This window comes from Ceratotherium simum, chromosome 16 (genome assembly GCF_057802395.1).
Source record: "Ceratotherium simum simum isolate JZ-2026a chromosome 16, ASM5780239v1, whole genome shotgun sequence".
In the NCBI taxonomy this organism is placed as follows: Eukaryota; Metazoa; Chordata; class Mammalia; order Perissodactyla; family Rhinocerotidae; genus Ceratotherium; species Ceratotherium simum.
This window is the reverse complement of record NC_141915.1, coordinates 43,629,461-43,656,287: the sequence shown is the minus strand read 5'-3', so window position 1 is coordinate 43,656,287 and position 26,827 is coordinate 43,629,461. Positions and strand designations below refer to the sequence as shown.

Here is a 26,827-nt window from a genome sequence, read left to right as displayed (position 1 = left end):
AGCATTACCCGGAAGTCCTGAGCGTTCGGCCGCGCTTTGAGGAAAGAAGGGCCCCAAGGTTGGCAGAGGCGACGCTCCGCGACCCGGGTGGCCGCATAGCATTCTGGGAATTGTAGTTCGATGCAGGTTTAGGGTTTCAGGCGTGGGCTCCAAAATCCAAGGTTTGACCTCAGCCTGCCCTTGCTAGTGTCGGGGCCACAAGTGAGCCGTTATTGGTCTCCGTTAAGGACCATTACCGTTCCCGGGTAAGTAAGAGGGCCTGGGGCCCGCGGGTACGACCCACCGGGAGCCCGAATGCGTCCGGCCTTCTTGGAGACCCTTTCCTTCCAGAAGCCAGGGTGGCTCCTGGCCACCTTTCCTCATTCGGGACTCTGGGCGGCCCTGGTCGTTGGTAGTTCAAGGCCTCATGAGAGGCGGTGGATTGTGGTGCGCGGAGCACTGATCCTGAGCGGGGAGACCTGACTGCTCAGTCAGGCCTTGCTGCTGCTTGGCCTTCAGGTACTGGTCTCCACGAAGCTCTTCTGCACACAGTGTCCCTTTCATTCTCCACAGCAGCCTTCCACAATTTCTCTTTAATGAGTACTTATATATATGCCAGGCTCTGTGGTAAAGCTTTTCGGACATCTCATTTAATCTTCTCAACAAGCCTAGAATGTGGGTGCTTTTATCCTGTTTTTCACAGACGAAGGAATGTGGCCCAGACTGGTTGGTAAATTGCACAGTCACATAGGTAATATGTGGCAAAATCAGTATACAAATCTGGATCTGTTTCCCCTAGGCTCCCTGAATTCTTTACCACTACTAAAGTCCCATTGTCTGATACATCTGCTCAAGGAAATCTGTTATTAGGTTATGGGCGAAATCTTAATCTATTTTCAGCTTTGACTGAATGCTTCAATCCATTGGGTCTCACCCGTGTGATTGAGTAATGGCACCTGAGTCTTGAGAAGAGAGCCCAAGACATGGTTCCCATTCCTAGAGATTTCCCATTCAGGTTGGGTTGTGGCGAGTGGTGAGGGAAGACAAGTTCTTATCATCAGAGAGCTCCAGGGGGCAAAAAGGGGAATGATCTTTGTTGGGAAACTCTCAACCTGGGAAGAGGAATAGGGTGGGAAGAAACAGTTCTCATCTGACTCAGAGAAACAAAACAAAACAGAGGTGAATATAGTCAACTCCCTGTTTTTATATCAGTGACAAGAGCAGTAGTAAATATGATCCAAAGCAGCTGATAATCCCTGATCATTTATATTTGACTTTAAAAGGCACTCAAAGGTACCTGCTCAGGCTGAGAGCTGTCACCCACTCACCTCACCAGGGTCAAGACTGCTGTCAACACCATGCTGAATACGCAGCTGCAGGCAAGGGGAGGAGGTGAGGGGCTGGCCCAGTGGCGTAGTGGTTAAGTTCCTGTGCTCTGCTTGGGCAGCCCGGCGTTCACAGGTTTGGATCCTGGGCGTGGACCTACACACCGCTCATCAAACCATGCTATGGCGGCGTCCCATATTCAAAAAGTGGAGGAAGATTGGCACAGATGTTAGCTCAGGGCCATTCTTCCTCACCAAAAAAAAAAAAAAAAGAGGTTAGAGATAATAATAATAAAGCCTTACATGTGTTAGATGGATTTAACTTTTCTAAGTGTTTCACCTGTTGTAGGACATATGACCTTGTGCAGTAGATAGGGAAGGGGATTTGAAGAAAATTGTGCTTTGTTGTTTGTTTGTTTGTTTTTGAGGAAGATTGGCCCTGAGCTAACATCTGTTGCCAATCTTCCTCCTTTTTTCCTCCCCAGAGCCCCAGTAGATGGTTGTATGTCATAGTTGTACATCCCTCTAGTTGCTCTATGTGGGACACTGCCTCAGCATGGCTTGATGAGCCGTGCGTAGGTCCGCACCCAGGATCCGAACCAGCGAACCTTGGACCACCGAAGTGGAGCATGTGAACTTAACCGCTACGCCACTGGGCTGGCCCCGAAAATTGTCTTTTGAAAAAAGAAAATCACAATGATACCTAGTTGCAGAACCAGAGCCCACATATGGTATTCTAATTCCCAACTCTGTATTTTCTTGTCTCACAGATAGACAGAGGTTGAATAAAGGCTAATGAAGCATGACCAAGGAAGAGGGATAGTAGGGAATGAAGGTGCTGCTTTCTGTGGACCCTGCCATTCTTGCAGTTCAAAGCTTAAGTAAGACCCTCTTCCTTGTATTTCACTGGAAGCTGAGCAGTTTTTGCTCAGTGGAGAGCCTTTCTGGGGAGGTAGGCAGGCAATGTGACTTTCAAGCTCAGAGTGCAAGTACAACTCCAGAGTTCTAGAATCCAGCATCTCTGAGAATTTCAGAGTTAGAAGGGACCTGACAGGCACTTATTCCCTCTCTCTTAGGATTTTTCAAGTTAGAATCTTCACATAGATTTGTAGGATCTGTGGTTTCTCCATAATAAAATTTAAATTTCATGTTTTTAAAAAGACATTGAGTGTATGTGACACTTACTGAATATTGCCGCATGTGATTTTGGTGCCTAAATTTACTTTTGAGTTTACAGAATGATCACCCAAAGCAATGCAATATAGAGTTTCCTAAGTTGAGTCTATGGATGCTTTCTTGGGGTTCCAAGAGTTCTCATATTTATTCCTCCCCATGCCCCCACAAGAGAGAGCCTTCCACTTTAAGACAGCTCTCATTGGTGGACAGTTGGCCAAGTTCTGCCTATGGAGTTACATAGAAACATCTAATCCTAGTGTCCTTCTAGGTAATTGTTACATATTTTACAATTAATATCTGATTCCCTAAAAGTCTCCTTTTTTCCAAGGTAAACATTCCCAGCTTTCTGAGCACCTCATCACAATAGAATAGCAGGATTCTCCCATCTAGCTCTGCTGGCTCTTCCTACCCACCCATTCTGACAGGAGCATTATACAAAGGTAGTAGAGTACAGAAGGGCCCAGAGGGTGACTGAGGATGTGTCTGTGAAGTTCTACAGATTCTGGAATTTGCTCCTAGTGTAGATACCTCCATTATCCCTTCACAGTTGTTACTGGAGACAGTAGAACATAGTGGTTAAGAGAACAGGCTTCAGAGTTTGACTTCCTGGGTTCTAAATCCTGGCCCTGCATCTACCTAATGAGTGACGTTAGGCAAGTCACTTGACCTCTCTGAACCTCATCTGTGAAATGAGACAATGCACGAAAAACACTTAATAAAGTGTCTGGGACAATCAATACCCAATAAATGATTGTTTCCCTTTCCAGGAAGTCAGCATTACTACTGTGATAATCAAAGAAAAACTTTCTCGTGATGCCCATCACAGATCAAGGCCCTTGCTGTACTCCCAGCATATTAGAGATACCCTTTCTTCTAATGGGCCTAGGAAGGCATGAGCCACGTTTTGGCTCATTTATTCAACATTTTGGAGCACTCATAACATGTCAGGGACTAGAGAATCAGGGATAGAACAAGCTGAGACTGGAGAGGCAGTCGAGAGTCAGACCATTAAGGGATGCAGATGCTGTGCTGAGTTTGAGGTTTATCCTGAAGACTCTCAGGAGCCACCGAAGGACTTTTAGCTGGGGAGAGATATGATCAAATTTTTGTTGGAGAAAGAGCATACTCTAGGGAGCAGACTGGCTGTCCTAGGGGAGAGAGTTTTTCGCTTCTGAAGAAGAACAGGGTTAGTGCGCTCAATCGTGAAATAAGGGATGGAGATGGTCTTCGGCAGCTTCCGGTCTTCCCTGGAGCTCACTCTCAGGAAAGGTACCCTTCCTTCCTGTGACAGCCCCTGACACGTGGGCCTGGAGCACAGTGAGACCAGCCTTCTGCCTGGTGCTGTGAGATTTAAGAAAGAGTGTGCCAGGCGTTCCCTGACCAGAAGGCACTTACAGTGAAATCGGGAAAAACAGGCACACTTGAAAACAAAATAATAAAGCCTGACTGGGTCTGATTAAATGAGCCAGATAGATAAGTTAACTGAAGTTGGGGTGGGGCAGGGGGTGCAGCTCTCTGGGGCAGCATTGTTAGAAAAGGCTTCCTGGAGAAAGCAGACTTTGAACTTGGCCTTGAAGGCAGCTTAAGTCCTGGATTCCCCGTTATGGTTTCTGAGGGCCCTATGGACCCACTCCTGAACTTGAGTTTTACTTTTATTTGTGTGATTATTCTGTTTGCAACCGTTTTCTCCCACAAGACCCTACATTCTATGACGGCGGAGAACAGACTAGATTTTCCTCACCTCTGTATCTCTTGGGCCAGCACACAGTAGGCCCTCAATTAATATTTGTTGGATTAATTAACGTATGAGTAAATGAGTGAATGGTGAGAAAGAAGGGATAAGGCCTTTAGGGTGTGGAAACGTCACAAGCAAAGGGCAGAGGCAGGAACACACAGTAGAGTGACCCCTTACGTTCGTGCAGTGCTTCTTCGCTCATGAAATGCACTCACGCACTGTCTCCTTTTATCCCTACCGTCAGCTGTCTCGTTTGATCCTGTGCCATAAGCAGGGCAGGTGTTATTCGTGTTTTACAATGAGGAAACAAGTAGTTCAATGATTTGTCCAAAGTTTCACTGCTACTTAGTATGAGTTCAGACTTGAACCTGATGTTTTAACACAAAGGCTGGTGCAATATCTAAATTACCTTTCTCTTTGCCTTTCCCAAGGGGGAACATATGGTGAGACATATGTCTGAAGGGGTGATCAGGGGTCAGGTCACGGAAGGCCTGAAGTTTCAGGCTAAGGAGTTTGGACTTTATTTTCCAGCTGGTGACAACCTATGGGAGGTTTTTTTTTTTTTTTTTTTGAAGCTGTTTAATAAAGGATAAATATTAATGGTATTTGTGAGGTACGGTATAAATTTAATTGGATATTAATATTTATTTAAAATAAACATACGGAAAGTAAGTTTAATTTTGAGAACCACGAGTCAAGGACCCAGGAGTCAAAGGAGTCATCTCCATCGGACTCAGAGGCTGGTTCGTCAAACACAGCTTGAAGCAGCACACATTCCAGGCATCATGCTACATGCTAAGGACACAGAAGGGATGCAGATTACCAGGATGAAGTGAGATCATGTAAGCAGCTAGAGCTGGCTCAAAGTTTATTTTTGCTGGCTTGAATAAGGGAGGATATGTGTTTGAGCTGAAAAGGCCCTTGATGGCATCACCTCAAAACTGCAAAGGTGGAGCTTCAGTTCCGAGGAAGTGGCTGAGTTGAAGCCCCTGCAGCAGCCCTTCAGCCTTTCCTCTGGGATCGCCCCAGAGCAGAGATGCAGCTGCTGTTGGCATATTGGACCACAAGGATGCCTACGTAGAAGACAAGGCCCCCACTTGTACACTGATAGCTCACAATACTGTAAGGCAGTATCTGGTAAAAGCAAGATCATTTAGAGAAGTTTCCTAACAATATGCCCCAGGAAGAGCCTGATAATTTGGGGCGAGGGGCAGGCACGTTCCTATCCCTGTCACTGCCATGCGCAGCCATGGTTCCTGATGGGAGCCTGGGTATCCCTCTGCTGTGTCAGGAGTAGGGAAAAGATTGAGAACCACAAACCTAGGTTATCTGTAAGTTTGGTCCAGGAAGGGGACAGGGCCATTAGATCTGGTTCTATGGAATAGGTATTACAATTTCTTGTGCTTGACCCCATGGATTAGAACTAGAAGATATATTATCTAAGGAAGAACTTTCTAACTGCTGGGACTGCGTGAAGCTGTCTCAAAAGACAATGAGTTCCCTGACACTGCACATGTCCAAGTATAGACAGCAGAGATGATGTGGAGGACATTCAAACACTGGAAGGGTGTTTGGACCAAATGGCCTTTTTGATCATGAGATGCAATCCTTTATTGAATGATGGCAGTCCGTGCTGTTGATGTCAAGGAGAAAGGTTTCAGGGACTGGAGTGATGAGAAAGATGTTGAATTACTTCATTCCTCAGTGTATTGGATCCCTACTAAGCTGGGCACTGTTCTAGGCCCTGGGGATGCTAGTGGTGAAGATAGACAAGATTCCTACCTTACAGGCAGCAGAGAGCAAAGGCACAGTTTAGGGAGGGGGAAGGGAGGCAAGGTAGGCGTGAAGGACCACCTCCTATATGTGAGGCACCATTAGATGCTTTTGTGTATTTCTCCGTCTTTCAACCAGCAGCACAGTAGCGATTATTCGCACTTTGATAGAGGAGACAGGCTGAGAGGCTAAGTGACTTGCTAGGCTTGTATGGACACAATGTGAGCTCTGCAGTCAACTGACTTGGTAAGAGAGGGCAAACTGATTAACCTATAAACATCAGTTTCCTCCTTCCTAAAGTGGCGGTGGTGACAGTATGCACGTCAAGGACTGTGAACATTCAATGAGATAATGCCTGCAGAGTGCTGTTTGGACCTGGCAGGTACGACGTGCTCAGTTAACTACCGTAGTTATCATTACCATTGCGAGAGGCTGCACAGCTAGTGATGGCCGGGCCTGAATTTGAGCCTGGGACTCTGGGTTTTTCCACCTGCGGTGTGGGAAGGCTCCAGCTCGGAGGGAAGAGTAATCCTGCTCGTGTGCCGGGCGCCTTCCCCGCCCCCGCTCCCCGGGCCCGCCCCTCCCGCTGGCCGGATGACCGGTCCGCGTGTGAGCGCTGTAGGGGCCCCGCCTGCGCGCCGGGAGCCACCCGGAAAGCGCCGCTGAGATTGGGCGAGCGGCGGCCCAGGCCGAGTCAGAGGTCCGGGGTACGTAGCGCGCCGCGCGGGCAAGTGGGAGCAGATGGGCGCCGGGGATGGGGGGCGCGGGGCGGCGGCGCCCTGGGGCTGCTTTGTTCTCTTCGGCGTCCGGGCCAGCCGGCCTAGAGGGCTGGGTCCACTCCTGGGGCGTGGTGTCCCGGCGCCCGGCCGTGCTCTGGGCGCACAGAACCACCGCCGGAGGCGCACCCATCGTGTTGTCTAGTGGGGCGTAGAGGCCCCGCCTCTTTTAAAGTCTCGGTTACAGTTTATTGAGCACATACTATGTAGCCACCGGGTCAGACGCTCTTACATCCACGGCTCATTGCCTTCACAGCAGCCTTACTAAACAAGCTATTTCCCCTGTTTTACAGCTGTGGAAACGGAGAAAGGTTTACAACTAGAAAGCGGCGGGAATTGTGGATTTAAACCCAGGTTCAGTCCAAAGCCACCACACTTTAGAACTTTGTGGTCAGACCTAAGATTGATTTTTGAATCCGGCCTCTGCCACTTCCAGTCGTGTGACCTTTGCTCATCTGGGAGGTGGGAATGATACCCATCTCACAGGGTGGATGGAAAGTACTTTGCTTGGTAGCTGCTGTTTTGCCGAGTGATCATCTCCGCTTTTCAGAAGGCCTTCCTTCCACTTTTCTCTTCCCCGGGAGGCTAGACTGGTTGTGAAGTTTTGGCAAAGACTCCCCCTGGGCTGGGCGGCGACGTGGAGTTCCCACCCATCCACTAGTAAAGAGGGCGGGCTGCCAGACGGCCTGCTTTTCTTCCTTCCCCAGCTTCCAAAGTGGAGGCGTTGGCACCCCTGACGTTGAGTTTGCTTATGAAGTTTTCAAAGATTTTTCTCTCTCCCTTAGTTATGGGAAAATTATCACCCGAATGAACTTTGACGGTAAGTCCTAATGTTAAAGTTGAGGAAATCGAAGCCTTTAAATATGTTTTTTGGGGCGTGGTGGGGGTTGGCGGCTGATTTTACTGAAATCGGATGGATTTGGCAGGGTGCAGACATAGGCCTGGGGAAACAGAGATGGTAGAGATCTGGCTGATGAAGAGAAAGGGGTCAGGCAGGTTGGGGTGTTTTTTTCTTAGCAGGGCCCTAAATTCCCACCAAATCCTCTTGAGCAAGGTCAGAATCTGTCTTCCTGGGTAACATGTTTAAACCGTTCAGAGCCTCTCTTGCTACCTGTGCCTTAGGGGAAAAGGTTAGGGCTGGTAGCTGAAGGCAGGCAAGCAGTGAGTTTAGCTTTGTTTTGAAAACTACCCACTCACACATTTTTAGATAGCTAAAATTTTTCTCTGAAAGTTTCACTAGTTGCAAAGGATATGATTTCTGGTAAATACTGATATTTTAAAAATAAAACTGTTACAGCAGGTATTTAAATCTGCAATAGAATCTAAATACCATAGTGATTTGATTTCCCTCATCCTTTGAAAAAAACAGATGAACCAGTTTTTACAAAACAGTTGAAATTTCACATCATTCCTTTTTCCTCCTTGAGCTCATATTTCCACTTTATCTCCTCCACAAAATTCTTTTCTAGTATAGGGGCCGGCCCCATGGCATAGCAGTTAAGTGCACGTGCTCCGCTGCTGGCCGCCCGGGTTTGGACCCCGGGCTGCATGCCCATGCACCGCTTGTCAGGCCATGCTGTGGCGGCGTCCCATATAAAGTGGAGGAAGATGGGCACGGATGTTAGCCCAGGGCCAGTCTTCCTCAGCAAAAAGAGGAGGATTGGCATGGATGTTAGCTCAGGGCTGATCTTCCTCACACACACACAAATTTTCTTCTAGTATAATACATTTTATGCTTGAAAGTCTTTGGTTTGTCTTCCTACTTCTCTGCAACAAAAATACATACAAAAATTAAAATTAAAACATTTTTGAAAATTGTGTTGTGGTCATAATAAACATTTTCTTTTGGACTGAGTTTTTATAATTGTAAAATACACAGTTGATCATTGTAAATAAGTTTTATTTGAAATGTTTCTCTTACTAAGCTGAGTGGAGCTTTTGTTTTTAGTTCTTGTACACATCCATGTATATTTGCTAGAATGAGCAGAGTTTTTTTTTCCATGGCTGTAAGCACTGAAAAAGTTGGTTAGTGTGAATAAATACACAGGACTTGAAGGCATTTTGTTGTGTCAATGTTACTCAATTCTTTGAGCATCTTCTGAGTTATGGGCCGAAAAATCACAGTGATCTGTCGTTGAAATCAATTATTAATGACCTGTCAGCTGACAGTTCTTTTAGGGCCTCCTTTAACTTTATTGAAGGCAAATGTTTAGGGCCGGCGCCATGGCTTAGTGGTTAAGTGCGCGTGCTCCGCTGCTGGTGGCCCGGGTTTGGATCCCGGGCGCGCACCGACGCGCCGCTTCTCCAGCCATGCTGAGGCCGCGTCCCACATGCAGCAACTAGAAGGATGTGCAGCTATGACGTATAACTATCTACTGGGGCTTTGGGGGAAAAGATAAATAAATAAATTTAAAAAAAAAAGGCAAATGTTTGGAAACCACTTGACTTAGCAGGAGGATTCATTACATAGTCACTATAGGCAGTCACATTCTCAGCATGAATAACGATATTTTGAATTGCCAGGGGTATTTTGCACTGTAGGACAATGCACCTTAGTAAGTTTTGGCATGAGTGGGTAGTTATACCTTTCCTATAAACGTGAGAGAGGGGTGAGTGTGAAGGGGACCTGGGAAAGGAGAGCCTGCAGGCACGTTACAAGGCTGATCTATTCCCATAGTGAGAGGCTGGGGATTAAATTGAAATTTATTCCTCTTAAACTGTGCCTTTGTGCCCCTTGGAAAATCTTCATGCATGCCCTAGGGATTCTCATTCCCCAGTGTGAAGACCACCTCGAACTACCGTGGGCAAATACCTAACTTCTTTAAACTTGCATTTCCTCACCTTTAGAATGGGAGTAAATCAAAGAACCCTTCACTGGGTTGTTGTGCTGATGATGTGGCATCAAGGATGTCCCTGACACATGGAGAGTGTTCACAGGGTGGGTGGCAGCTCTTACACTCTAGTTCCTGCCTGCTGGGAAACTCACCTTCCTAGGCACTCTCTGCCTCAGTTTCCTCACCTGTGAGCCCAAAATATTGTCAGCCCATGAATGTGGGGGTGCGAAGTGATGTGGAAAAGGTTTTCTGATTGTCATACCAGGTTTCCTGGAACAGATATGTTCTTATATTAAAATAGTTAATGTTGAGTTCCTGCTTACCCATGAGCTGGACCTTTTGCTGCATGCTTTGTGTATTCATTCAACAAATAATTTTTGAGGGCCTCCTACTTGTCAGGCCCTGTTCTAAGCACCTTGAATACAATAGTGCCCAGATGCTAGGGAGAGAGGCAGATTACAATAAATGAAGACATAGATATATAATATGTTGGGTGGTCATAGGTTGACAAGTGCTCTGAAGAAAAGTGGAACAGTAAGGAGGATAGAGAGTGAAATGGGTGTGCTATTTTATATATTCAAGACAGACTCTGATAGGGTGACAATGGGGCAGAGAAGGGAGTGAGCCGTTCAGCCCCCTCTAGGGGAAGAGCTTTTCATGTGGAGGGAACAGCATGTCCACAGGCCCAAGGTGGGAGTGTGCTCAGCATGGTCACGGCGCAGCAAGGCAGCCAGTGTGTCTGGAGAGCCTCAGTCGAGCGGGAGAGTGGTGGGAGATGCCTGGAGAGGCCAGCCTTTGTCTGTCATGGAGCCCCTGTAGGGCTCTGTAGGGATTTGGCTGCTTCTCTAAGTGAGATGCAGCCATTGGAGACTTTTGAGCAGAAGGGTGATGTGACTGGACTTGCATTTTTAAAGGATCATGCTAGCTGCTCTGTTGTGAATAGACTGTCCGGGAAACAGACGTGGCAGCAGGGAAGTCCCTTAAGAGGTACTGCAGTCATCCAGGAGTGAGACGATGGTGCTGGGTGGAGCAGGTGTGTAGGCTAGGCTGTGAAGGTGGGAGGTAGAGCTGGCAGGGGGCGCTGGTGGGTTGGATGAAGATTGTGAGAGAGGAGCTGGGAGGATGCTGAGGTTTTTGACCTGAGCCATTGAAAGGATGCAGGTGCCCTTTAGGGAAATGGAGTAGACTGCAGTGACTGATGTGTAACACACTGAGTTGGGGGAGATGAGGTGACCGTGGCATATGTCACCTCATTTAATCCTGACAAAATCCCTGTGAGTAGCCATTATTAATCCCATTTTACACTTGAGGAAACAGAAGCCCACAATGCTGAAGTAAATTGCCCAAGGCCACACAGCTAGTTAAGGGGCAGAGCTGAGATCCCAGCCAAGGCGCCTATGACTTTGAAACCCCTGAGATTTGGGATTCCATCTGATCCTCTTCTGCATAAATGTTAGCATGGTAGTCCAATCCAGACAACCTCCCTGTCCCCCATAAAAGCTCCCTGGAGTGATGGTTTGTTCTTGGAGAGTGCTCTAGAAGAGAGACCTGCTCCCTCCCTCCCCTTGGTGTTGGCAAGGCACACTGACTGCCAGCACCTTCTCTTGTGGCTTTTCCAGGTAATGGGCAGCCTGGAGGAGGTGGTGACTTAATAGACCTAACAGACGAAGAGAACTTGGACTCAGGTTTAAACAGCAACTTCTCACCAATAATGAAAGATTAGGAGTGTGGAAACTGTAGATAAAAATAGCACTTACTAGTTGACTGGAAAACAATATATTTTTGCAACCACTGGTTCCACGAGAAAATAATTGGGTCCCAAGGCAGGGAATGACTCATTTTCATGAATGATTATATTGATCATTGGAGCAAAATGGCTACATCCTCTTTGGAAAGCAATTCAAAGGAGAAGCATCTGGCTGGTCAGGCGTGCTGAGTGAAATCCTGAGAGGCTGCGGCAGGAGGAGGAAGCAAGCTGCACATTCATGAGCAAGCCAGGTCCTGGCCCTGGGACAGGCAGGTTTGGGCTGTGACTGGGTGGTGCAAAGCAATAAAACTTGCTTCCAACTCAAGTCCTGAGCTCTCCCAAGGGAGGAAGGAAAGAGTGTCTAATCAAATAGCAGTTCCTTATTCTGTTCAACCTAGGGGGTGTTTTGTTTGTTTCCATTTTTTTCCAGGAGGGATTTACTAGCAGCAAGCAGCGTGTTCTAACAGAAAAAAGAGCAGGCTGGAGGTTGGTTCCAGCCTCCCCGTGGCCACTGACAGGAGAATGTGACCCCAACTATTTCCCCTCCCCTTCCCAGGCCATGGAGTCCTCCAGTCATTCATTCTGTAAATAGCCCTCACACACTCTCGTAACTCGTCGGGAACATCGGTTGAGTGCTTAGTGTGTGCCAGGTGCTGTTCTAAGCACTTCCCTTGTATTTACTCGTTTACTCTCACAGCAACTCAGAGTAGGCACCATTAGCTCCATTTTACAGATGAAGAAACTGAGTGGAAGAAAGGTTAAATGACTTGGCCAATATCCCTCACCTGGTAAGTGACAGGGAGCCAGTGAACACTATGCTAGATGCTCGTGGCCATGGAGCTTGTTTCATCTAACGTATTGGAAATACGCACACAAACTGATAAAGGTACAAAGCATGATGGGTGCCAGGGAAGGAAAGGAAGCGAGCGATGAGAGATGTCAGGGCCCTGATTGAGTTGGGGGTGGGGTGAGGCTGCTGTGAGAGGAACTGGGACTTGCTCCCTCGCAGCTTTCAGGTCCTCATGCCGAATCGCTGGGCCCTCATTTAGAACAATGACCCCCTCGCTCTTGATACCCTCCCTAACTTAGCACCACCACACTTACCGTAAGCTTCTTGTTCATCCCCACCACTCCAGAGGTAGAGTGTAGACTTGATGGAGGCGGGCACTCTTGTTTCCAACAGTGCCTGGTGCCTGATTGGTTGAAGGATGAATGCGGAATAAATCAAGAGGAGTTAGGCAGGAAGTGAGTGTGGTGGGCAGGGGGAACAGCATACACGGAGGCTCTGAGGTAGCAAAGACAGAAGGCAGGCATGTGACGAGCACAGGCGTGGACAAGGAGTGACTGAGGGGGTGGAGGGGTCGGCAGTGGGCAGGTCACATGGGGCCCAGAGACCTCTGAGGGGCTCAGAGGAGGGGGAAGAAGGCAGCAGAGTGACATGAGCAGATGTCCACTTTAAGCCATGACCCTGGCTGCCTTGGGGGGAGCAAGGCAGGGACTAGAAGGTCAGGTCACGAGGCTACCGCAGAGGTCTGTGCACAAGGTGCTAGCAGCTTGGGTTAGCAGGGTGGGCCTGGTGGGGTTAGAACTTGGACAGACAGCATGGGGCGGTGGGGCTTTTTATCTGGAGGCCTGTGAAGCAGCCCACTCTCATTTTTCAGTTGACGGAAACACTGCCAGAGGAGATTCCAGGAAAAACTGTTCTTTCTTGGATGTATTTTGTCTTCTCTGGGCTTTTGGGGCCCAAGAGGTAAAAAACGAAAGACAGTTCGGAGAAGCTCAGTGAGGGGCCCACCATTTATGGAGCACAAGAGCACACGAGCCTCATGGCACAGGTGCTCACACCACCTCTCTGACTCAAGTCCTTACCCTTGTCTTTACACCCTGCTGCCTTTCCAGTGCCGTGGAGGAGGAGGGTAAAGGAAGGATTTGGTCATGGCTCCCCCTGGGATTGGAGTCCCACCTTGGCTGATGAATCCCAGGCCTGGAATGAGTTCCGGGATCCAGCTTCCGTTTCTCTTGCACTGGGCATCAGCTTTGCTCTGTTACTGTGGGACTCGGTGTTGTCCTTCATCCTCCAGCCAAGCCAGCTCTGTGAACAGCTTCTGCTGTTGAGGAAGATTTCCGGGCCACCAACAGTCACGTCATTCTTTGGTTACCCAGGCGAGCATTAGGTGACTGCTCTGGGAAGAGGGCTGAACCACAGAAGGGGAGGGAGGAAGAAAGCACCAGTGTGACTCACAGCCTCCCCCGGAGCTGATGCTGCTGTCAGCATGGGACGTGGATTCCGAGGCTCAGAGAGGGGCAGGCATTTGGGGGCTCAGCTGTTTCTCACTCCCCACCCTGGGCCAGGCTGGTGAGAAGGCTTCCTGCAGTCAGACAGGTCATTTTATGGAAGAGTTCAGAGACCGGGACCCAGGCCTCTCAACGTCTCGTCTACAACCTTCCACTTTAGTAGTGGGTCTGGTGCCTCGCTGGCTGGTACACTAGAGTCTCACCCTAGATTCAGATTCAGTGGGCCAGGCTGGAGTCTGGGTTTCTGTGCCTTTTCTGAAGTTTCATAGGAGATTCAGATCAGAGCCAGGTTTAGGAGTTGCCATGAGGTTCCCACCGCCTCCGGGTAAATGGCGATGGAATGAGGAGAAACGAGCAGATTCTGGAGAGTGATGACTTTTGAGCCAGAGCAGGAAGAGGGTCATGAACACAGGTTATCAAAGGTGGTCACTCCTCCATGGGTGCCTGGGGAGGAGCTGCGGGACAGGTCCAGGTGGGATTTAGAGACAGTCTGTGTTTCCTCCTTGCTAAACCTTGAGGGGATGGTGGGCGCTTGCTCGCTGCAGCTCCCTCCCTGGGCAGATCTGTGAGCAGACCTGTGAGGGGTCCACATACCCCTCCACCAGGCCCAGCGTGGGTACCATGTAACTGTTCCTGCTCACCTGTTGGCACTGGTTTCATTTGTTACTGTCTGTCTCCCCAGTTTTCCTGAGGGGCCAGACCTGTGTTTTCCTTTGGTTGCCCGAGAGATCCTGGCACCGTGCTGCGAAGCACAGAGGAGCTCAGTCAGCTTTAGTGAAGGAATGAGTTATGGAGGGGCTTGTTGGAGTTATGGAGGGGAACAGCTGCTGTTTGTTCAGCCCCTTTAAGCCAGGGGCCCAGAGCCTCCCCAGGCATGTGCGCCTCCATCCCCTTGGCCTTCCTAATGGAGGCCAAGCAGCTGTTGGTCTGTTTCTGCAGATGGTCATCCAAGGCACTGAGAAGGGAGGATATTCACTAGGTCACCCCGGGAGCCTGGGCCGGAGCTGATCCTGGAATTCATGCCTGTGCCCTGGTTGCTGTCCGTAGGACCCACTCCCTGTTCTGCAGAGGGAAAACGCAGTATGATCATCGAGAAATCATTTGTGTTTGGCTCTGACTTGATTTGCCTACAGACTCATTCACCGTCCTTGTTTTGTCTGACTTAGTCTAAAGGTAAATTAATTTTTCATTCTCTGAGTACCGTGAGGTGTAAGGGTCTAGACTCGGAGTTAGGAGCCCTGAATTCCATCCAGGCTCCCCTAACAGCTGTGGCCCTGTGTAGTCTCTTCCTTTCTCTGGTCCTCACTCTCTACCACTGTAAATGAACAGTTAGAGTTGATCTGAAGCCCTGCTACACAGCAGAACTGCCTGGGTGCCCCATTGCCAGCGTCTGATTCAGTAGGTCTCGGGAGGTGTCCAGGTTCTGGGTACGGTGGGGCTGGAGGTCTGCTCTGCTACGTGGTCTCCAGGCCCCTTCAATTCTGGTGATGTTGGTTGACCAGGTGAACAGTGGCTTGCTTTCAACAATGAGGGGTCAGGGCCCTGTGGAGGACCAGCCCTCACCGCTTTCCTCGGCCATGGCCTGTTCTCAAGTCCCACTCCCATTCTTCTAGATTGATCTTCAGCGGAAGAGCAGACTCACTGCTTTAGGGATAACAGGACAGAGTTGCAATTAAACACTCTGTTGCTGGGCCAGGCCCCGTGGCGGAGTGGTTAAAGTTCCACGCGTTCTACTTTGGTGGCCCGGGTTTGCGGGTTCGGATCCTGGGCGTGGACGTACTCTGCTCACCATCATGCTGTGGCAGTGTCCCACATATAAAGTAGAGGAAGCACAGATGTTAGCTCAGGGCTAATATTCCTCAAGTAAAAAAAAGAGAGGAAGATTGGCTGCAGATGTTAGCTTAGGGCAAATCTTCCGCAGCAAAAAAAGAAAGAAAGAAAAAAACGCTGGATTTTCCAATTTCAGAGTTTCAGCTGAATGAACGAACTTTTTTGCTTTTTGACAACGGAACCCTATCCTTAATTCCTCTTTTTGTAAACTGAATGGAAACCACCTGAGGGTAACTCTAGTCTCAGATTGAGGAGAAATGCTTTGTAAATGGTTTAATAATTTGGTTGGGTCTCTCCATTTGGACATTGACTCTGATGGGTATTTTCCCCTCTCCACCCTTTGCTTCCCTGGGTGAGAATGAGCCTGAGCAGATTGAAACTTCTGGGTTGGTCTTCTCGCTGCCGCAAGCCACCCATCCACTCAGCCCACATCCACGCGGCTGCCTCCTCCGTCGTTTGGTGTGTCCTCAGGGGAGGCAGACTTATTTCAGTGTAAGCTCAAGCAAAGTATAATTAGGACAGTAAATCTGCTGTTTAACAAAAAAAAAGAGTCCTATGATAGATTTCAAGGTCCTGGCGAAGTGATTTGTCACTGAAGGAAGGATGGGAGAGACCTGGCCTTTGTTTTAATTTCTTCCAGCCTGGCAACGAAGTTTAAGACATGGTAACCCTGTTTACTCCAGAAAATACAACATGACTTTTTAAAAAATCTGTTGTGAGATAGTCTGAGGATGCAGGAATGGAGACATAGCTTCATAACTCTTTTTCTTTCTGTGCCTTGCAATATGACTTTAACCTACACCTTCCACCCCACATCACCATCCTCACTTCCTTTGCTGGACATTTGCCATGTAAATACCAGTGTACTGTGGGCTTTGTATGCACTTTCTCATTCAGTCTGCACAACAGCCTTATGAGGCAGGTTCTATCATCCCCGTTTCATGGATGAGAAAACTGAGGTTCAGAGAGGCAAGTGACTTGCCCAGGGTTGCACAGCATGGAGGAACTGGGCTGAAGAGGTCCATGCTCCTAACCTCTGTGCTGTACTGCTGCTGCTCAGTCTGAGGGAGCTTCAGATCCCAACACCAAGCACAGAGTTACCTGCCCCACAGCCTGTCGTTCTTCCCTCACCTTCCTTCTCGGCAAGATCCACACTTCTCTAAACCTCAGGCTTAATGGCCGCTGAGCCACTGCTGCCACTGAGCTCCCCGTCCGGGCCACTTCTTGGTTGAAGGGGAGGGGGTCTTCATCTTGGTCTAGACTAGCCACCCAGGCAGTGCTGGGCTGGGGCAGCAGGCATTTCTTCCCCCAGAGCCTTGGTATCCCAGACTAGGAAGTGGAGGCGGGGGGAGGGGGGCTCTGTGGGCATCTGGAAAGTGCCTTGGGTTCATCCCGGAGGGACAGGGGTCCCCTTTCCACATGGAGTTTGCCTGCGTTGGGGTACTGCCACCTCCAGAAAGCACTCTTTGCTTAACAGCACCCGACCTTGTTCTGCCTGCTCAGTATTTTGATTGCTAAATTTAGACTGCCTTCTTTATGAGTGTTTTTAGAAGAATACTGAAGGCCTTTCTGGAAAGTTTTCTGTCTCAGGACTTGACTTTGCCCTGCCAGGCCGGGTCTCCCTTTTCCTCCTTTGCCTCCCTCTCCCAACACTGATCTGGCCTGCTCTCGTCTGGCAGGCAGGTCCTTCTGGCGTTCCTGCAGTGGACTGTCCCAATCTGCCGATCTCGCCTTTCTCCAGTGATTGCCGGCTCCTGGTTGTGTAGTCGCGCTGACCTCCCTCTTTCCTGGAAGATGTTCCTGGTGGGCCTGACGGGGGGCATTGCCTCAGGCAAGAGCTCCGTGGTTCAGGTGTTCCAGCAGCTGGGCTGCGCCGTGATCGATGTCGACGTCATTGCCCGGCATGGTGAGCTGGAGAGGGCGGGATTGTCCACCGCAGTTCCCCTGTCTTCCATCATGCTTCCTGTTTTCCATTATGCCCACCATTCTATGAGGCCTCAGAGGAGGGGAAGGCTTTCCTATCAGCCCTGGTCTCCTTTTCTCCTCGCCGCCCCCAGCCTGCCCTCTCTTCTGTCTAGTCTCCCCTATCCTCGCCTCACCCGTGTCCAGCACGAGGGAGTCTGTGCGCTCTGTGATTTCCTTAACTGCTTTCCCTCCTCTCATTTTGCTTTTGCTTCAACTGAAAGAAGCACCCCTGATTTCCCCTGTCATTTTGCCTCTGGTCACTTGGGGTCCTCTGGCTGGCCTGGAGGCTCTGGAGAGTGACCCAGCCTCTTCCTCATGCCACAGTCGTCCAGCCAGGATACCCCGCACACCGGCGCATCGTGGAGGCCTTTGGCACTGAGGTCCTGCTGGAGAATGGCGACATCAACCGCGAGGTCCTGGGGGACCTAATCTTTAACCAGCCAGACCGACGGCACCTGCTCAACGCCATCACCCACCCTGAGATTGGCAAGGAGATGGTGAAGGAGACCTTCAAGTTCTTCCTCCAGGGTGAGGCCCAGGGCCTGGGGCAGGGGTGGGGCAAAGCCCTCTCCCGCCAGGACCAGGCCCTTCTCTGCAGAAAGTTGGCCAGGGTCGGGAGAGCTGGTTATCCAGGCTGGCGAGTTCACTCTCTTCATTGGCAGACCCCGTACCAGCCCCAGAGGAATGGAGCAATGTCCCTCAAGTCTTGAGGAGGTCGACAATTTAATGAGAAGGGACACTTGAGGCTTTTGAGCCATGATCCCCAGGAAGTAAGTTGATTTTTCTAGTGGGGATGGGAGTAACAATAGCTGAGGAATAATGGAGTCCTAAGGCCTGAGTTGGAGTGCTGGCCCTCGCGGTTTCTAGCTGTGTGACTTTGTCAAGTGAGCCAGCCCCTCCACCTTTTCCTCCTCTGCATAGTGAAGCTAATGCCAACCTTGAAAGCTGTTCGGGGGACTAAGTCCACAGCAGTAATGTCGATCACCACACAAATGGAAACTGGTCAGAGTCAGATTTGGTGCTGGTTGAGCCTCCTGGGAATGTAAGTTTGTAGACTGGAAATTGGGGAGGGTCCAGGACAGCCAGGGCAGGTGTTTGGGGGTTCTAAGTGGAAGATAATCCTGCGGAGCTGGGGCTCAGAGGAGAGAGTGGGCCTGGTATGTGCAGGGACAGTCAGGTGATGTGCCGGGACCGAAAGAAGGGGAGAGTGTTTGGAAAGCAGGGGTCTCTGGTCACTTGGCAAGAACCTTCTGCAGCTGTCAGCAACCTTTCCCAAGCCATACACCACTATTCAAGCCCTGTTCTTCAGGATGCCGTTGGGCAGGGCTGGCCTGATACTTGCTGTCCAGGATGCGATCAGTCACCACAAGTGGGAGAGCAGAGAGCAGTGGCTTGGGATCAGGCGAGAGGCTGGCCTAGGACCCCTGCAGATCTGCCTCCCAGCCTTTGGCCTGTGTAGCCTCCAGCTACACCTGGGCCTCAGAGTTGAAGTCCTAGCTGCTTGTCTCCCCACTTTCAGTCATGATGCTGAGACTTTCCTCCTGGAGGGTATGGGGGAGCCTTCTAGATTTTCTTTGGGCTTTTACACTGTGATCATGGCCAAACCCCTTATTCTCTTGTGCATCAAGTTCTCCTGTACAGAGTGGGGAACGTCCTCTCACCCCTGTCCCCCTCTGGCCAGTACCTTCTCCAGAAGGAAAGGAATGACTTGACAGACATCCATGAGTTGACTCCCATTCCCCTCCCCCTGCTGGACCCGCTTTGGCTCTCCATCTCAGTACCTTGCCGCAGGCCTCCCTCCCCTCCTCCTCCCTCAAGGAGTCTCTGGACTCTTTCTGCCTTTGTCCTGCCTCTTGTGTCTGTGCTAGGCCCTCATCCCGTCCCCCACCCAGGAGCGAAGCCTTCTGCCGTTCATTCCTGCCCTTTTGCCTTCGCTCCCGGGCCAGTTGCAAGTACCTCGGCAGGGCTTTGAGGAGGCAGTGGCTCACCCCACCTGAAATGAAGCATCAGATAATGTCACCTGCTCCAAAGTTCTCCCGCTGTGTCACCACCCAGCCTCCCCTCTCCCCAACCATCACCACTTAAATAAAAGCCAGAAAGCTCTTTTCAGCTCGATAAAGTGAAAAATGGGGACGACAGCTGTGGCTTCCACAGTCCCAGTTTTTCCCTGATGAGTATAACAAATACAACTGTCAAAGTTGGTATAATCAGACGTCAGATAAGATCACCAGCTGTTGGGGAGGCCTGTGTGTAGGCAGACGGATGTCTTCATAGAGTCAGGAGAGTTTGCAGAGCTTATCAAGCAGGAGAGATGTGACAGCTGAATAGCCCTCTGCCAGTGAACCAAAGGGCTGGCCACGAGCTCCCGAGAGGGTCGGTGGAGAAAGGACAGTGAGGGGAGAGGAAAGGACAGGAGTGGAGCAGGGAAGGGAGATAAGAGGCCCAGGGAGGATCTGGCCTTGGCTCCTGTTCTGAGTTGGGAGGGGAGCCGGCCTCCCTCCTCCAGGGACCAATGGTAATAATAACCATCGTCTGTGGGGTACTTAGTTAGGGGTCTGGGTGAGGGATGCTGAGCGGTTTACATGCCTTTGCTCATTCCATCCTTACCACCTGCCTGTGAAGTGGGTAGTCTTTTCACTCATTTACACAGATGCAGTTTGTTAAGGGGCCCAAAGTCACCTAGTGAGAAAGTGGGGGCTGCAAACCCTGGCGGGTCATCAGAGCCCATTCTCTTAACCCAGCATTCAACTGAAGGTTTCTCTTGGGCTTCCTGAGCAGCGGGTCCTGGAGAACAGGAAACCCAGTGGCTTGGGTTGTCACCGTGTTCCCTGTATCACCTGGAGTGTCAGTTTCCCCGTGACACCCCTGTGATTAGTGTGGTGTGTGTCTGGTTCTGTGATCGGAAGTGTTTGCAGTGGGACACCATCCAAGCCAGGCAGGGGTGTCTGGGCAGAAGCAGTGCCCGTCCCTTTCCATCCCTGCTTCTGGACCCAGGCCAGCTGTTTTACACGCAGGGGTCACTGCCATAAAGAGAACTAGGAGAGTATGTAGCCCACGGTGTTTCTGGGTGAGCAGCCCAGCGCCATGCCCACCCACAGTGGGTGAGGGTGCCATCTTGACTGGCCTTGGCTTGTAGTGGGAGAGGCAGCCAATGCCTTCTACTTCACTGGAGTTGGTTATACGGTTTTAGTCATAACCGCCCCACACCTCCAGACCAGTCCCTGCAGTCCCTGGCTGGAGGTCTGCCTTTGATGCCCAGAAGCAGCCTCTCATTTTGGGGCTTCACCCCATATGAGTCTGTTGTGGAGGGTTGGTAGAGATAGCTGTGCAGGACTCTTCAGCAGGAGGCCAGGCTTGGACCTGGCTCTTGGGGGGAAAACCTCTTGTTTTTGTTTTGTGTTTTGTTTTTTGAGCAAAGGTGGGTGAAGTAGGGCAGAAAGGGCCCAGTTACTCCTGGAAACTCTCCCCAGTCTCCTACAACTCTGGCTGTGTCATTTCCCTGCTCAGAAATAACAACTCTTTGGGTTTAAGATCAAAGTGAACTCGATGAACCCTTTGTGCCTGCCCTGACTACCTCGTCAGCTTTGCCCCACATGCTCCATGCCTGCACTTCAGCCAGAGCAGTAGAACCTCGCTGCTTCTTGTCCTTTGCTGTTCCCCGTTCCTGGAACCTTCACTTCCACCCACTCATTTTCAAGTATCAGAAGTCCTACCTGCTTTTCAAGGCCAGTACAGCTGCCATCCCTTCTACAAGATCTTCCCTGATCATCTCAAAAATGACTTTCTGCAGCATTCTGTTCTGCATGCATTGGAACTGGCTAGTATTCAGGTGATGCCCGTCCTTGGAAGGTCTCCCCCTCTGCTGGGGAGCTCTCCATGGTTAGAGCAGTGGCTTCACCTCTGTTCCCACACCTAACCCATAGTCAGTCCTCATGTGTGCTTGCAGAATTGAACTTGTGGGTTTCCCGGCTTCTCCCCAGGATACCGCTACGTGATTCTGGATATCCCCCTGTTGTTTGAGACCAAGAAGCTGCTCAAGTACATGAAGCACACAGTGGTGGTATACTGGTGAGTGTGCGGCATAGCCCAGCCTGACCGAGGCTGGAAGGGAGTACCCCTGGAGTAGGGCATGTACCTTAGAAGTAGCCCACATCGCTTTGCCCTTTCCCCACCAGGTAGCCAGGAGGCACAGCCCAGAGCCTGTAGAAACCTGTCCCTGTGCCTGATCCAGATATACCCTCAGGTTGGTGTCGGAAGTGATGGCTCCCAGGCTTCTCTAGTGCTTGGGAAGGGCTCCCCCTGCTGGCTGTTGGAGGCACTTCAGCCCAGATGCCAGGCCCTGCCCTGGGCTACCATGTTGTTATTCTCTGGATCCCTTTTCCCTCGTGTAGCACTTCTCAACTTTCCAAACAGCTCCCACATTTATCAGTTCACTCAGTTTACCTTTCAACCTGAATTCGTCAGGGCAGGAGTTGATACTTCTGAGTTATAGAAGAGAAAACTCCAGGAGGAGTTACAGAATTTGTCCAGGGCCACCCACTGGCAACACCTATGAACAGAAAGGTGCAGGGAGGAAACTGTCAGAGCCCAGCTAAGGCAGGAGCTTTGTTCTTAGAATCCTCCAGGACATGAAGCAAACCAGGATCCAGGTTTGGCAAACAGAGGAGGATCAAACTGTCAGAGAAAATGAGTCACAGTCCCAGCGGGGTGAGAGTAGAGAAGTCTACAGGGTGGCTCTGCCTCCCAGAAGCTTCCTGGATGCCACCCACAAGTACAACACGCACAGAGGTGGGCACTTGGCTCCGTGGGTATTTTGGGCACAGAGTGGCTCTCAAGAGACTAGTGCGTGGGAGGCTCCTAGCACACTGGAGGTGGAGCCTGGAGTGCTCAGTGCCCTAAAGCATCACCCTGCCCTCCCCCGCAGCGCCCCCCCACCCCCCAGACTGGCATTTAAAGCCCAGTCTGAATCTGCTGAGCTCCGTGTAGGGACTCAGGCATCCTCATAGCTCCCCCACTGGCCCATGTCTCCCCATGTAAACCTGCAGCCTCTCTGGGTTCTTTGTTCCCTGTTTGTGAAAGACAGTCAGCTGAGGCCAAGCAAACTCCACGAAGACTTACTTAGAATTCTCTTTCCTTGGAGTCTTAATACAATTGGAACTTTGTACCAAAGGATAAAAAAAGTGGGGGACCTTAGAGTGTAGATGAGGAAACAGAACCGGGGCTGGTTGCATCAGCAGTCACCAGATGGCTCCACACCCAGCCTTGCCACCTCCTGGCTTTCCTTCGAGGTTGGTCTCGAAGGTTAGAGCAGAGAGAGCTGCGGCTCCTGGCAGATGAGTGGGGCTTTGTAGATTCTGCCTGCTTGCCAGGAGATCCTACAGCCCCACTCACAGCCAGAGGAGCCTGTGCCAGAATCCTGGGTGCCGTTTATGCTCCACTTTCAGCACATGTGGGTGTATAGCTCACGAGAGTTGCCAGAGAGGTATGAATGAGTTGATTATTTGCTTTTCATAAAAGGGATCTACACTTTACAAAAACGAGAATCCCTTTAGCTGGCAAACTGCCCCTAGTGCATTTGAAATAATAAGGGGCATTTACCTAAGCGTGATTATACCAAAATGTGATTATTCACATTTTTGAGTAATTAGCCAATTACAGGATAAGTGTTTGGGTAAAAATCCCATTACCACAGATAGCGTCAATCCTTAAACTAAATATGGGACTCTTTCTGAGCCCCAGGAAGGGCTGTCGGAGAGTTCTGCCTTCACATCCCAGGTCTAGGCCACACCTTCCAAAGAATGTGATGCACAGGTGGCCCTAAGCCATCTCCATTCTCTCACCCAGATTTTCCCAGCCACAGACTTGTGGTATTCCTGACTAAGGTTGGATGTAGTCCTTGTTCTCAGCCAGGCGGGGATTGGCCCCATGACCTCGACAGTCTGCTGTCCCCATAACAGGAAATCACAAGTCCTACTTACTTTTCAAAGTCATTACAAATGCTATCCCTTCTACAAGGTCTTCCCTGATCGTCCAGCCAGAAATGACCGTCTGCAGCATTCTGTTCTGCATGGCATTGGAACTGGCTGGCGTTATGTCTGTCCTTGGAAAGTCTGTCTTCACATCCGAGGAGGCCCCCTGGTGTAGGCCACACCTCAGAAGGGACCAAATTGTGGTGATCCAATCTTCCCATCTTATAAACTCAGGCCTAGGAGTAAAGCAGAGAGGCCCCAGATAGCAGAGAACAGCTCCTGCAGCCCTTTCCCTCCTCGTTCCCATTGAGGGGCTGAGGTGGTCATAGAGCTAGAGGGGTGTTAGAGATGAGCCCACTCCAGAGCACAGCTGGACAGCTCCCTTGTAGCCAGAGGCAGGACAGGGCGTTTCCTGAGGAGGAACCCAGATGGTAAGATCAGAGTGGGCAGAAGAGGTATTCTTTGAATTTAATCTGCAGTGCTTAGTCCTGTCTGAGGACTGAGAGGATCCAGTTCTCAACTCCTCGCTCCTGCTGGAAGCACCGTGGGGCTGGCCCGTCCCACTTCATCAGTGGCAACAAGCACAGCAGCCGCCATCTCCGCACGGTCCTTTTGCTGTAAATGTGCAGGGGTGGGGGTGGGGAGACAAGGAGAGGGGTCTTTGCGGTGGCCCAGGAAGCTACTTTTGGTGCAGCAGGCCCAGGCCCCCAGGGGAGCTTCAGGAAGAGTTTAGCTGGCAGGCACGGCCTTTCAGTAAAGGTCACCCATCCAGTGATCGAGGAAGAAGCTGATTCCAGGTGATCAGATCCTCCCCTTGTGACTGGGAGATCTCAGGCCTAGTGGCAAAGCAGAGAGACCCCAGATGGCAGAGAACAGCAGCTGCAGCCTTTTCCCTCCCTGTTTATATTATGGGGGTTAGATAGCCCGTAGTGCTACCAGCCTGGAGTCCTCACAAAGAATGGGGTGTGTGGGGGGGAGCCAGGGAGCTCCCGGGGCTGCCCACCCCTGTAACTTGCCGGTGGGAGGGAGGCTGGGGCCTGTGATGCCTGAGCAGCCCTTTCGCCCTGTCCTTAGTGACCGGGACACGCAGCTGGCAAGGCTGATGCATCGGAACAACCTGAGCCGCGAGGACGCAGAGGCCCGAATCAAGGCCCAGCTGCCCCTGAAGGACAAGGCGCGCATGGCCCGCCATGTTCTAGACAACTCGGGCGAGTGGAGTGTCACCAAACGCCAGGTCATCCTCCTGCACGCCAAGCTGGAGCGCTCCCTGGAGTACCTGCCACTGAGGCTCGGGGTCCTCACAGGTCTGGCTGTCCTTGCCAGCCTCCTCTACCTGCTCACCCGCTACCTCTTGCCTTCCCCCTAGCTGGGACCGCCGAGGCAGGAAGCCCCCACCTCAAGTTCCTCAGAGCCAGAAGCTAGGTAACGAATCATCCTGTTTCCTCCCAACCCCCTCAACATACACACACACACACACACACACACGCCCTCTCTGAATCTGGGCTGGAGCCCTGCACTGGACAGACCCTTTGGAGTGCATCCTGTCTGAGGCAGAGAAACAGCCCTCTGTCAGTAGATGCTCCTTCCCACCTTCCCAGGGCCCCTCCCTCTGGAACCACCTACAGAACAGTGTCCATGATGGGGCATGAAAGCAGCAGTGGGAGACTGTTATAAATTTCCTGTGGTTGGGGGTGAGGAGCAGTTTGTGGCCCTCACCAGTGGGCTACAGCGTTTAAAGCTGGGAGGTTCCCTGGCTTGAACCCTCTCTGAGCACATGCCCCATCATGGCCAAAACCTCCTTCGTGGACTGTGGGACCAAGGGCTGCCACCTTCGATCAGGGTTGTCCCCTAGGTTGAAGCCCTCTCCAGGAGGTAGTGAGGAATCCCTTGTGGGTAATGCTGTAGCCGGGCAGAGGCCAGGCCTCTTCTGGAATGACCTGCTGTCCCACCTTGGCGTTTCTCTGTACCCCCACACGCTGCTCACCCCTCCCGCCCTCTGCCTCCCACTCCATGTTCTCCTGGCCCTGAGCTCCTGGCAGTCTACGTGCGCCAGGCAGTTTCCCCACTCTGTGCTTTGGCCTTGCTGCTCCTCCACCTGGAATACCTTTTTAATTTTTTTCTATAACTGGTTGACTCCTAGCTCCGGCATTTTCTGAAGCCCCAGGCTGGATTAGATGCTCTGGGATACCAGCCCCCCACATTTTACTTGAATCCACAGTAATCAGCTAAAAGCTGATTGGTCTCTCCTACTAGATTGTAAGCCTTTTGCAGGCAGGGACTGTGTCTTCTTCATCTCTGTGTTCCTGGTGCAGAGGCTGACTCGCCATTGGTGCTCAATAAAGTGTGTTGATCTGAAACGCCTTGCACTGCCTTTGCTTCCCTAGCACCGTGCACTGACCGAGGTTCCCAGACTTGGCCGATACCATTTGGGGTTACCTTTGGCCTCCTCCCACACTGAGGCCTGGGCGCCTCACTTCCCCAGGCCCCAGAAGGTACAGTAGCCCTCTGATTTCTCCCGGGGCCGTAAGAGGATTCCAGCCAGGTCCAGGTGTACCTTGGTGAGAGGTGGTTGGAGCTGCTGGGGCAGCATCACACCCGCTTACCCTGTCTTCCTTCCCCAGCCCAATTAGACCAGTGTAGACGTCAGCTTTCCCTAGCCAGAGCTGGCAGACCTGCTGATGTGAAGATCCTGTGGCCAGCAGCCTATTAAGGCCAGAAATGAGTGTGACAAATGTGAATGCTGTGGCAGCCATGTTTAGTGCCCCCTTTCCCAGAGCTCATACCTCAGAGACCAGCTAATTAACTCACTGCAAACCCCCAAGGGGCAAGGGCTGGTCAAGGAGGTGGCGAGCTGTGGGGTGGGGGCCAAGGCAGGAGGAGAATGGCAGAAGGCAGCTGCTTCCCCAGTTTGGTGGGACCTGGCAGGCGGGGAAAAGGAGGAAAGATATGGACCCCTCCCAGTGCCGTTACCCCAATCTTTGAGAACATGACTCCTCATGAATTCCTGTGACCTGCTGGACGTTGTGGTAGGTGTGTGACACCCTAGAGGGAACGTAACATTGATTATTCTGATTCTAGGCTCAGAGAGGTGGAGGGATCTGACTCGGGTCACAGAGCCAGGCTTCAGAACTGTACCCCAGGGAGGAGCAGACCTGGAATTGTGTCCTGGCCCAGTCTCCTATTTATGTGACCTCCTGGCTCGGTTTCTTCTGTCAAGCAGGCTTCATGATGCTTAGGTCAAAGGACTTAATAAATGGAGGACAGTGAAGACCCTTTGTAAACTGTAAGGTTCCAAAGAATTATTTTCATCCCTGGTGAATTTGATGCAGGAATGTCAGAGGATGGCCAGACAGGAAGGTATGGAGAAAACACCATGCAGCCCTCCTGGTGCCCCCTCCTGCGACAGCTCCCGCTCGGCCTCCT

The 26,827-nt window shown here is 50.9% G+C and overlaps 1 protein-coding gene across 5 annotated transcripts; it reads left to right on the top strand.

Moving 5' to 3' along the window:
* Window positions 1-71: 71 nt before the first annotated feature.
* Window positions 72-25,761, top strand: DCAKD (dephospho-CoA kinase domain containing). 5 transcript variants are annotated; one of them, XM_087441299.1, is made up of 6 exons: window positions 72-245; window positions 2,075-2,185; window positions 17,150-17,376; window positions 17,760-17,963; window positions 21,416-21,503; window positions 24,479-25,761. In XM_087441299.1, exons 2-6 carry the CDS (start codon window positions 2,100-2,102, stop codon window positions 24,768-24,770), a joined length of 897 nt encoding a protein of 298 aa, XP_087297425.1. In that variant the 5' UTR covers window positions 72-245; window positions 2,075-2,099; the 3' UTR covers window positions 24,771-25,761. The 5 variants fall into 5 exon arrangements, with proteins under 5 accessions (XP_087297425.1, XP_014644582.1, XP_087297426.1 ...); XM_014789096.2 differs by lacking the exon at window positions 2,075-2,185 and having other exon boundaries at window positions 17,154-17,376; XM_087441300.1 differs by lacking the exon at window positions 2,075-2,185.
* Window positions 25,762-26,827: the final 1,066 nt, after the last annotated feature.